We start from the raw sequence: 12,768 nt of genomic DNA, 5'->3' as shown, positions 1-12,768 counted from the left end.
ATCTCTATAAGTTCTAAGGAAAATTTAACAAAGGTTGGGGTAGGGTTCTGTTTTTGTCTTTCCAGGGTAGTGGAAATACCCATCTTCCAGAAAATGTAAGGCCTTGGATATCCGGATGTCTACAGCAGAAAGAATGAATCTATTGGTACCAATCTACACAGGGTGAAAATCTCACTGTCTAACATCTATATCTCTATCAATCTAGAAAAGTTGTGGTTCCAGTTCAATTATAAACCAAGCTGGCTTTGGAGATGGAATTGGCTCACTCCTTCTCTAAACCCAAGCATATTGCTAAAAGAAAAGGTTGAGAGATTCTTCAGTCCCATATCAGAAGAGCCCTCTGGTGTGGGACAGAAAGAAACCAATAAAAAGGGACCATTGTCTTCAAGATTCTAATTCTCTCTATGCTTACTCTTGATTTCTCAGAATGTCATGACATCATTAAACTCAAACCTTCCATTCTGATAAAAAATAAGTTTTTCCAATAGCAATCTTCAAAGTCTCCAGAAGGAAGATGGGGCCCCAATAACAACTCTACCTAATCCAGAATGATGCCATGGTAATCATCATCATACTACACTTCTTGCCAGAATTTCAGACAATCTTACCCATTACTCTGAGACTTGCTGTGGAATCTACAGTTAGTCTAACTGAGATTTAACTATCTGAGCTTTCTCACAATACCCAACAGAGATACCATCGCCCCCTAAACAGCAGGAAGCAGTTCTAAGAAAACGACGCCCCTTATCCCTTAGGTTTCATATTTCTCAGGGTTATGGATGATGGTTATAGGGTTGGGGGTGGAAGAAACTATTAAACTCAGTATTCTCCGTTTAAAAAAAAGTGTCTAAAAAAAAGAAAAGAAGAAATGGAATGGATAGATATAAGATATTATGGTAGATTATTGTATACACTAGTAAACAAATTTAGTAAAATAGTAGCCTTAGATAATTAGCATTGTAAATTTAAATTGCATTGTAATTTGCACTGTTATGCATTCTTATATGTTGATACAAATATAAACTATTTTTATATTCTTGTTTAAGATAATTTGTATATTGATACAAATACAGAACTATATTTGTTATATACATATATTTCTACTCTTATTTGAAATATTTGTATATTGATATAAATGTAGATTTATATCTGTCATACTGTATGTATGTTCTACTTCTGTTTAGGATATTTTGTATATTGATATATTTAAGATTGTCATTTTGCATATTGCACTATACATTCCTACCTCTGTTATAAATACCTTGTGTATTCTCACAATTTTAAAGCCATAGTCCTTTACTGTACATTTGCTTATAAACTGTTTACCTTGTTAGATGAAGCCTTAGTCCTTATGTTATTTCAGTAGATAAGACTTACAGATTTATAGTCACCAATGCTTGTCATCACTATAGTTACGTTAGTTAGGTTATCCAGATTTACAGATACATAGGTCAGATGGACAGGTAATCTTCAAACACTTCATAGACCTAGAGAATATGGCACTTAAATAACTTAGAATTCTGTTGACGTGAGACACAATTGCTCCTGGCAGCACCAATTTGATCCCAAGAGAACGTTGGGCTTCTAAGATATTTCCATTTGGAAGTTTGTCGTCTTGGCACAAAATGGCCTACTGGGCAAAGAACTGCCCTTGCCTCAACTGCTGACAGTACGAATGCTGTCCTTCTGGACAAGCAGGATGCAAAGAAAAGTGACTTCTGAACTCTGCCAAGACAGGGTAAGATGGTCTTTCAGAATTCCTGCTTCTGAAAATGGTCTGTCAGATACTCTAGGCCTGTAGCCAATTTGAATGCACCAATGATGCTGAGAAACATTAGGTGACTGTCCAGGCTGCCAGCTGTCTCTGTCTACTCTTGCAAGACTCCTGAAAGTTGCTTGCATCCATCTTCCATTTCTCAGGTACCATTATATTCCTTCTCTGGTCTTTGATGAGATTGAAGATTAGCAGTTATAGTTACAACTTAGTGTATGTAACATATTAAGTATTAGGCTCAGGTTCTTTAGGATAGGACACCTTTTGGAATGATCCTTGTAACATGCCACCTACCCATGCCCTAGACTTCCCTGGATTTTACTATGTGTTTTTTGCTTGATATTGTTTGCACTTATTGTAATTCCAACTTATCTAAGTCATTATCCCTCATTACTCCTGGACAATATTTGATAACCATCTCTTTGTATATAGTCTTGTATTAGGTTAGTACTTTCTTATTTAGACAAAAGGGGGAGATGTAGTGGATAGCCATCCCAGCATTGGCCTGGAAGTTCCAACCCCCATTGAGGCTTTGGTAATGATCACGCCCACAAGGCGGGGCAGAAGAGGGAGCGGAAGACAGAGGATCAAGAGGAGGTCTCTCTCTTGGTTCCGGGACCCTGGAGGTAGACCGAGCAGAGTTCTCCAGAGAACACCTCCGGACTGCGCTACACCTTTTCCAGACCCTGCAACCTACCCCTTCATTTGTAAGTTACCCCACAAAATAAACCTCCCTTTTAACTACGTGGAGTGGCCTTAATAATTTCACCAATATGGACGGGCTATCTAGATAGGAATTCTAGAATTGTTTGCTGCCTCTGGGTCTTTGCATATGTGCCTTTTCCACTTACATTTCAAACTTTCAGCACAAGTGGCTGTTCTCTGCCTCGTTTGAAGGAGCTTCATTTCATAAAGCTCCTTTCCCAGAGCTTCACATATCATCTGGCTTATCACTTACGTTTCATAATCTGCATTTGCTTGCTGTGGTCATTCATACTGATTGTTGACAAGAGCTAGACTTGCCTAGCAGACGAGCCTGTGGACATGCTGGTGAGGGGTTATCCAGATCAGGGTAATGGAGTTGGGAAGAGCCAACTGCTGGTGACACTCTTCCACAGGCTAGGTTCCTGGACAGTAAAGGGGACAATGTGACAGACAGCTCAAGTGACTGGCAATCATCACTCTGCTTCCAACCATGGAGGCAATGTGACCAGGTGCCTCACGCTCCTGCCACTGGAACGCCCTGTCATGATGGACTGTACCCCAGAACTGTGGGCCCAAATGAGCCCTCTGTCCCTTCAGTCACCTCAGTCAGTTATCTTGTCTAGCAGTATCACAAGGAGCCACTAGGCTTGTATAGCTGCCCGTTTGTTTCCTGTCATTCACAAGAAAGTAAATACACAGAAGAATCAGAGGAGAGTTGTTTGAATGAAGGAAGATCAAAACCCACAGACAAGACTCTTATACTTACGATCTAATGACAATCATCAAGCTGTAGCCAAACACGCTGACCCCCACCATAAAGTAAGCCATGGGCAGCCTGTACCTCAGCCATCCGATGGTCCTCTGGTTGTTGTAGTAGCCATAGAAGAGAGCAGAATATTTGATGTAGCCCTGTGAAAGACATCCGAAATCTCTGGGTTTGTAATCTCAGAGGAGAAAGTAATTGCACACTTCCATTCTGTCAGGGATTTCTGTCTTAGAGTTTTAAAGCCAGTCTACAGAGAGGAAGAGTCCTAAGTATTAAATTCATGGCATCTCCAGAGGCCATCCACAGTACTGTCTTTTTTTTTTTTCTTGAGACAAGGTTTCTCAATGTAAAGTCCTGGTTGCTCTGGAACTCTCTTTGTAGACCAGGCTGGCTTCAAGCTCAGAGATCCACTTGCCTCTGAGTGCTGGGATTAAAGGTGTGTGCCACCACCAACAGGCTCATATTTATTTATTTACTTACTTATTTATTTATTTATTTATTTATTTATTTATTTTCATGCAATACATCCTGCCAGCAGCCTCCTCTCCCTCTACTCCTCCCAGTCTCCTCCCAGCTGCCCTCTCCCCCAGATCCACTGCTCCTCTGTTTCCCTTGAGAAAAGAGCAGGTTTAGTAAGATTTGGTAAGACTAGGCCAAACCCTCAAATCAAGGCTGGATGAGGTAACCCGGCAGGAGGAAAAAGGTCCCAAGAGCAGGCAAAGAGTCAGAGATACCCCACTCTCACTGTTAGGAGACCCACAAAAAGCCAAAGGTATATAACTACATCATATATGCAGAGGACCTAGCATAGACCCATGCAGGCTCCGTGATGGCCGCCTTCAGTCTCTGCGAGTTCCTATGGAACCTGCTTTGTTGATTCTGTGAGCTGTGTTCTGGTGTCAACTACTCTGGCTCCCACAATCCTTCCTCCCTTCTAGAGGGTTCCCAGAGCTCTGTAGCCAGATTCTTTTGTTTGCATTTGCTTTTTTTGGGGGGGGGGGGGGGCTCCCACCACTGCCCAACTTAGCTAGGTTCTTAATGTGCCAGAAACAGACAAGAGTTTGTGGAATTTTGTAACATTTCAAAATGACCTCAGATACTAGTGCAACCTAAACTTTACATTTTGTATTAATTTTTAACGTGTGTGTGTGTGTGTGTGTGTGTGTGTGTGTGTGTGTGTACATGTGTGCCATGGAACGTATGTGGAGGTCAGAGACAACCTGTGGAAATCAGTTCTCTCCTTCTACCAAGTAGGTGTTGGGATCACATTCAGGTGTCAGTCTCACTGGCAAGCCCACCTACCTTCTGAGCCATCCCATCTGTCCCTGTTTTCCTTTTGATTTTCACATGTACTTGGCTTTAGTAATGAGTAAACTTTTAAAATAAATTAGTTAGGTATAAGATCATGATGGGGAAACCCACAGAGACAGCTGAGCGGTGCTAGTTGGAGCTCACTGACTCTGGACTGACAGCTCGGGAACCTGCATGGGACTGAACTAGGCCCGCTGAATGTGGGTGACAGTTGTGTGGCTCGATCTGTTTGTGGGGTCCCTGGCAGCAGGACCAGGACTTATCCCAGGTGCACGAACTGACTTTTTGGAGCCCATTCCCTGTGGTGGGATACCTTGCTCAGCCTTGATACAGTGGGGAGGGGCTTGGCTCTCCTTCAACTTGGTACGCCAGACTTTGTTGACTACCATGGGAGGGAGGCCTTACCCACTCTGAGAAGTAGATGGGGGTAGAGTGGGAGGGAGGTGAGGAGGTGGGCGAAGGGGAGGGAGGGGGAATTGGGGTTGGTATGTAAAATGAAAAAAAATTTAATAAATAAATATATTTTAAAGAATTAGTTAGGTATAGTATTCATTTAGATTTGAGTACTTTTTATATTTCTTTGAGGAAAACAACATCAGGGATTCTTGTTGAATGAATTCCATTTGTTTTTGGTAGGTAAGAGATTTCAACAAGGATTTCTGGGTAAGAAAAAAGTAAAGAAAAGCCCTGGCGGCAATGTGGCTGGGTACCTTGCCACATTGGTTCCTCATTTCTGAGGAGACCCAAGTCTGACTCTGAGGACGGAGGATGCCAGCCCCATAACTTGTTGTAAGCAGCACCGTTGCCAGGCTACGTGACCTCGGGAACCCTTTGAAGCTGCAGATGAGAGACAAGGAGGGTGAGGATGAATAAAGGAGGAAGACTCCAGGGAGAGGCCCGTCAGCAGGGTATGAGGCACTGTAGTGTGGTGTGTGTGCTCAGGGACGTCCCTGACTTCAGAATATGGGGCACTCACTTGGGAGGCCTTAGGCAGTTGCCGGCACACTGTTCTTTTGCAAAGTCAGTGAAGAACACTGGCTTTAATTCCGCTGGGAATGGGAAGCAAGAGACAGCTGAAGTAGGAGAGGGACACACTCCAATCTGCATTTTACGAAGTTCACTCTGGCAGCAGAGGAATTGGGAGATGATATCATCTAGGCAGAGACGAGGCAGGGCATTCTGAGGGCAGCCATGGTCAGCTGAGCACAGCACAGATATAAGGGGAAAACGTTTAAGACAAAGGTCCTATTTGAAGAGAGCGTCACTTTTCAACAACTAAATGCAACATTCACGTTGTCTGCTCACTTATAAGATGCTTCCCTAGGGATCACTGGAGGAAATGAAGGACTAAGAAAAGCCATGGGAGCAGTGTGACTGGGTACCTCAGGAAATTACTCTGTTATCCCCCCATTTCTGAGGGGACTGAAATTTGACTTTGAGAGTGAAGGACACCAGCTCTACAATCACAAAATGGGAGTGCTTTGACACCATGGTTTGTACCTCAAAATCCCAAAGGACGGAGAAGTCCATGGCTTTCTCTTCCTCCGCTCGAGGCACTGTCTTTCTGGGAATACTTCCATAGGGCATGCCCATCAGCACCTCACATGGGGACAGATGATTGAGAGTGAGCCGAGAAAATTCCAAGCATGACCATAAACATGTTTGACAATCCTGCATCCTTCTATCAGACGACCCTCACTCACACCCTTATGAAAACGTGAGAATGGGCTCAAATTTACAGATTGGTTTTAGGATGGATTGGCTTTTCAAAATAATACTGATTTTAATTTTTATTTATGTGTGTGTCTGTGTGAGTATATGGGGGCACCTGAGGAGGCCAGAAGAGGATGTCAGATTCTCCGGAGCTGGAGTCACAGGTGGTTAGGAGCCACCTGATGTGACCCAACTCCAGTCCTCTGGAGGAGCAGTAGATGATCTTAACAGCTGAGCCATCCCTCCAGCCCCTAGGCTGGCTTTTGAAGAAGTGAGATTAATTTCTCCTTCCACACGGTCTTTCCATTTCTCATCTTATTTTGTCCACTAAACTTGACAGGGCCCCTCTTGGGAATCTCCTAGTCTGCTAATTTTTATTAGCTATGTTACAGATTTATTGTTCTTGTGTCAACATTATAAATCAGATAGTTAGAGTGTAGAGATTTGTTGGCCATGTTTGTCTAATTAGTGATTTTAACTAGCTCCACGGAGTCTTTTATTTAAAGTCAAGCACTTTTTTTGGTCAAATACATGGATTTGGGGCCTTCTGCGGTGATATTACTTATAGACAAGTTGTATTTCTAGTACAAAATATATAAAATGTTCAATTTTTTAAAAATCTATTGGCTAAAGTAAAAACTTCAAAAAGTGTTGATGGATGCTAAAGATAAAGACGCATGGTGCTGCTCAGGTGTAGCACAGGTTTTGATATTCCCTTCATAAAATTACTTTTGCTTGTTAATTCATAGGTTCGCAGTTTCAGATCTGTCCCTCTCTCCCCTGGCCCTCCACCAGCCCTCTCTGGGTCTGGATTTGTAGTCCTGGCTGGCCTAGAACTTGCAACGATCCTCCTGCCTTTACCTCCCCAGTGCTGGTGTTACAGGTACGTGTCACCCAAGCTCTTCTGTTTCTATTATTAGGTTTTAATTTATGCTGTTATTGGGAAATACATTGCACATAAAGTAGCATACATAAGACACAGGTGTAGTCAGTCATAATAACGAAACTTAACTATTTTTTTTATCCAACTATCACCTAGCTTTTAAAAAAACCCACCAAACTGGGGCTAGGGAGATGGCTCTGTAGGTAAGAGCACTTGCTGAGCAAGAGTGGGGACCTGAGTTAGAGTCTGCAGCATCATGAAAAAGTTGAGTATAGTTGCAGGTGCTCAGATGTCAGTGCTAAGTGTGTGTGTGTGTGTTGGGGGGGGGAGTGGGGAGCAGACAGGAGAATCACTAGGCTTGCTGGCTACCAACGTAACTCCAGGTTCAGTGAGAGAACCTGTCTGTGTTTGCCTGCTTGCTTGTTAGTCAGATTCTCACTATGTAGCCCTGACTGGTCTGGAGCTTGTTTTGTAGACTGGTCTGGTTTTGAACTCATAGAGATCCATCTGCCTCTGCCTTCCCAAGCACTGGGGTTACAGGCGTGTGCCACTGTGTCCAGCTGACAGGTGCTGTCTTAAGGGAATACATTGTAAAGTGCTATAGATCAGGAAATCTTATATCATCCTCTGGCCCCTGAACATGTGCACAGGCACTCATACTTGGGCATGCATGACCTGTTCCCCTTGTCAACAGAGAGCTCATCTCCCAACTGCTTCTTCACTTTTCCTTATAATTCACTTCCTTTTATTTAGTTTCGCCTCTTTCTCTCTTTCTTTTCCCTCAGGGTAAAAGAAAAAGAAAAAACAAAAACAAAAACCCTGAGATCTTAACTTTTTACTCCTTTTAAGTACATATGAAAGGCAGAACTGTGTTATCAGTTTCTTAACTCAGAACCCTAAGTATGTTGGTTCCCTGCTCTCTACTGAACAACCAGGGCAATTGACGTGAAAACTGAATTGAAACAGAGCTGTGCATTGGGGTGCATGTTTATAATTCAGGTATTGGGAGGAATGAGGCAGGGGGAGTGTGAGTTTGAGAGCAGTGTGGGCTTCATAATGATACCTTATCTCAAAAGGAAATTTTTTTTTTTAAAGAATAGCAGAGTATAGTTAATGTAAAAAAGAGTATTTGGAAAGTATAACTGCAGATGGTGCGTGTAGTGAAGCCTCACTACTATCTGAAGGTGTAGGAAAGTTTATTCTTACCTCTGGGATGATGACAAGACCAAATATTAAGCCAAAAAGGACGAGGTTAACTCCATACATCCATCGGAGAAAGATGAAGTATGATGCCACTGAGGAACCAAAGTGACCTGGGGGAGAGATGGCACAGTGACATGTGTCAGTGAAGAAACCGGCATGCCCATGAGAGTGGTTTTCACACTGGTCTGTCAAACATCTAGGGCTCCTCTTCTTATTCCAGATAAGTAACCTGAAGCTCTGTGGGGTAACTGAGTCTCCTGAGCTCTCACATCAGAAAGTGAGGAATCTGGATTAGAATCTGGTCCCTATACTCATCCAATGCCCACTTTCCCCTTGATGCAACAGAAACTATGAACTAATCTAACCAGAAGACCAAGTATACTCAGCATCTAAGCCTTGGGAGACTTCTTTGAGGAAACCAATGAAAACCAATGATATTGAGAACACTGACTTTCAATGTCCTTGATCTTCATTTCCCAGGGGATACATTGAGTCTTGAAATTATGAAAGTCCCTCTTAAACTTGATCCATTTCTGAAATGAAACAGATGAAACCCTCAGTCACCAACATGTTGACCTTAAGCACCAAGGGACACAGATGGGTCATGGGAGATGCTGAAGGAAGCAGGGCAGTGTGTGTGTGTGTGTGTGTTGAAACGGTGAAGTGAGGGGCAGAGAAGAGAATGGGCGTGGATATGAGAGCAGGAAACCTGGCAACAGTAGGGTGGGGTGCTGAGAGAAGCAAGGCAGGGGCAGTGGGGGTGTATGGGCACAGGAAACATTGGCACAAGCCAGGGTCACAGCACAGAGCATGTCTATAGTGCGGAGGACAACTCAAAGTTGGACGTTCTGATATGAATTTTAAAATTCTGCGTACATTTTTTGGGTCCTCTGATACAGCTTTCTTCATGTTAAAACAAAAATTGAGGAAAAAGAAACCTCACGACTCACATTTGGCCAGGACCCAAGAGCCTGGGTTCACTTGGAGTGTTGTTAACTGCACTGAGAGATCTCTGCCCAGGTCTGCCCATCCTTTTCCTGGTGGAATCCCTGACCTTGCTGGGCTGAAAGGAGTTAGCCAAGAATTCCTCCTTCCCTTACAGCGCTACAGTTTGGAGTTAGAGTGTCCCCCAAAGGCGCATGTGCTCAAGGTTTGTCCCCAGAGGAGTGCTACAGAGGGATGGTAGAAATTTTAGGTCATGGAGCCTATCGGGAGGTCTCTAGGTCACTGGGTGTCTGCCCAAACTGGACAGTGAGACCCTAGTCCTCTTCTCCCTCTCCAGATTTTTCTCACTTTCTCTCTCTTCCTTACTCCCCTTTCTGAGACAGGGTCTTGCTATGGATCCCACTGCAAGGAACTCAAGGTCCTCTTGCTTCAGTCTCCTGTGTGCTGGGATTACAGACAGCATCGCCCAATCTGGCTTTTTCTCTCTCTTTGTATCCTGGACATGTGGTGTGCAGTATTGCTTTGCTATGTGATCCATAGGCCCAAAGCAACAAGGTTACTCATGGGTTAGGAAACTGAATGTGAGCCTAAATATCCTAATCTCTTTTTGAGCTATCTCAGGAATATGTCTCTCTCTCTCTCTCTCTCTCTCTCTCTCTCTCTCTCTCTCTCTCACACACACACACACACACACACACACACCTATCTGTAGATAGGTAACTTGTTGAACCAGAACATTACCTAACAGGTTTATAGGAAATAGGAAATAGCAAACTCCCTTCTATAATAACATTAAATGCAATTGGCCTCCTCTCACCACTAAAAAAATAAAGACTAATAGCTGGATTAAAATGCTGTCATTAAAATGTATGTTGTCTCAAAGAAACACACTTAGCTGGCAGAGATAGCAAAAACTACCAAAGGATGCAACATAAACTAGCAGGCAAATGGAAAGCATAAAGAAGTAGGCTCCCTGGGTGGTTGCGGTGCACACCTTTAATCCCAGCACTCGGGAGGCAGAGGCAGGTGGATCTCAATGCGTTCCAGGCAAGCCTGGTCTACAAAGGGAGTTCCAGGACAGCCAGAATGACACACAGAGAAACCCTGTCTTGAAAAACCAACTAACCAACCAACCAAACAAACAAAAAAAGAAGCAGGTGCAGGCTCAGCCATCCTTACATCAGACAAAGTAAACTTCAAACCAAAACTAAAACTAATTAGGAGAGATTAAAAAGGACACTGCACATTAATAAAAGGAACAGTTCCTACAGAAGATCTAACAGTTGTAAACTTTTATGTATCAAATACTGGAGGCCTAAATTTCATAAAACAAACATTAAAAGATATAAAAGACCACTTAGGCCCTGACATAATCATTGTGGAGGACTTAAGTACTCCACTCTGATATTTAGATAGAGCTTTCAAATGAAAACCAAGAAACTTCAGAGCTAAGTATCCTTTGAATGAACTGGACTTAACAGACATGTACAGGACACTCTACTTAATGGATAGGGGATACACATGTTTTTTCTCAGCAGCAGATGGAACCTTCTCCAAAACTGATAATATCGTAGGATACAAATCAAATCTAAACAAATACAAAGAATGAGATAGTTCCTTGAGTCCTATCAGAACACAGTGGAATAAAACTAGAAATCCAGACAAAGACTTCTTGGAGACTAAAGGACGTATTTTTGAATGAATAGTGGGTCATCCAGGAAATCAGAGAGGAAATTAGAAAAATCTGGAGACAAATGACAATGGAAACATATCCTATCAGAACGTCTGGGACATAGCCAAGGTAGTGCTAAGAGCAAAGTTTGTAGCAGTAAGTGCCCATATAAACTATCTGGGCCAGGCGGTGGGGGGTTATTACAGCAATAGTAACCCTAACTAAGACAGAAATTGGTACTACATCACAGAATGTTGTTATGACAGACCTAGCCATGTTAATTGGAGAAGACTGTGGAAGAACTTTGGAACTTGGTGCTAGAAAAGCCACTGAGTGTTGAAAGCTTGGTGAGCTATTCTGTGGAAGGTAAGTGTGTTGAGAGAGGCCTGCCTTGTGAAGTTCCAAGGGGCAAGTTTGAGAGTCACTTAAAGACTCTATTGGGGCCATTGCATATTTTGAATTAAGAATTTGTGGGTCTAGTCAGCTAGGACTGAAGAAATAGCCATGATTAACAGAAGACGAACACCACTGAAGTAAAAGCTTTGCTTTATTCAGACAGTTTATCCCGGTTAGCTGTGTCTGAGAGATGGGTGGTAATTAAGAAGAGACCAGCATCACTGAGGTGAAATCTGGGAAGTATTTTCTCAGAGTTAGCACATAGAAGCTGTGTTGCCGAGACAGCCAAGGTTGTACTTTGCTCTGGCAGCTGAACTCAGTACTGTCAGAGTCACTGGGTAGTATTGGTTTTGAAGGCATGAAGGGGTCATGGACAGCAGCTGAGGCTTGGCACTGTATGACAGGCTGGAGTCCCTGAAGACAGCCTAGGAGAGGCTATTGGTAAAAGTGCAGCCCAGCTGCAGCAAGTGACCCCAGCATTTTGGAGATGACAGTATCATGGGATGAGCACCAAGAGCAGCAGCGGGACTGAGTGCTGGAGACAATCTGTGTGGGCTGTAAGGGAGGAGCCAGAGGAGTGCCCCATGCTTTGGAGAAGCGCAGTTCATAACTGGATCCCAGACCTTGGATACTGAGTTAGTTAGGCAGTTGGAGGGTGCTTGGGCTTTGTTTAGATTGTGATTGTGCCCTGTTTCTTCCCCCTTGAGGTGAGAAAGTTTTTAACTTATTTTTGATTTTAAAGGAGTTCACAGTTGGGAGTCTTTGAACTTTTAAAGAGACTTTGGATTTTTTAAAACTTCTTTATTGAATCTTTGGGGGTTTCACATCATGCACCCCAATTCTGTTCACCTCCCAGTCTTCCCATATCTCCCCCAATCCCTATTGTGTCCCCCCTTCCACAAAAGAAAGCAAACAAAAGCAAGAGCAACAACAACAACAACAAAAACCCCAACAAGAACAAAACCACACTGGAAAAATCTCTGCTTCTTCATCTGCCCTGATGTCACCGGAAGCTTCAATGTGACACTTTGGTTTTTAAAGAGACTGAATTTTACATTTCCAATTGTTTGACTTTTAAAGTTTGTAAAATGTTTTAATGTGATGTTGCTATTATTTTGTAATTTTTCAGAGGAATGAGAAAGAAAATATGTGACTTAACTGTGTTTGTGCGTCAGGCTGATGAGGGACCCATTGTGCTGGTTAGCATTGTGTCAACTTGGCACAAGCTAGAGTCATGTGAGAATCGGGACCTCAACCAAGAAAATGCCTCCATAAGATAGTAACCCTAAGCCGGGCAGTGGTGCACACGCCTTTAATCCCAGCACTCGGGAGGCAGAGCCAGGCGATCTCTGTGAGTTTGAGGCCAGCCTGGTCCACAGAGCGAGATCCAGGATAGGCAC

General features: G+C 43.2%; 1 protein-coding gene across 1 annotated transcript in view; it reads right to left on the bottom strand.

The window, feature by feature from the left end:
- The window catches only part of Tmc2 (transmembrane channel like 2), a 92,619-nt gene that overhangs the window by 39,589 nt on the left and 40,262 nt on the right, over positions 1–12,768 (bottom strand). Inside the window, exons 6-9 of the mRNA XM_036184296.1 lie at positions 8,807–8,888; positions 8,359–8,465; positions 6,057–6,155; positions 3,246–3,388 (exon numbers count right to left, since the gene is read on the bottom strand). Of these exons, the coding sequence (XP_036040189.1) occupies positions 3,246–3,388; positions 6,057–6,155; positions 8,359–8,465; positions 8,807–8,888 (431 nt within the window). The remainder of the gene's footprint in view (positions 1–3,245; positions 3,389–6,056; positions 6,156–8,358; positions 8,466–8,806; positions 8,889–12,768) is intronic.

Source organism: Onychomys torridus, chromosome 4 (assembly GCF_903995425.1).
Source record: "Onychomys torridus chromosome 4, mOncTor1.1, whole genome shotgun sequence".
Classification (NCBI taxonomy): domain Eukaryota; kingdom Metazoa; phylum Chordata; class Mammalia; order Rodentia; family Cricetidae; genus Onychomys; species Onychomys torridus.
Note: the sequence above shows the minus strand (reverse complement) of the source record. Positions and strands in the feature narration are given on the sequence as shown.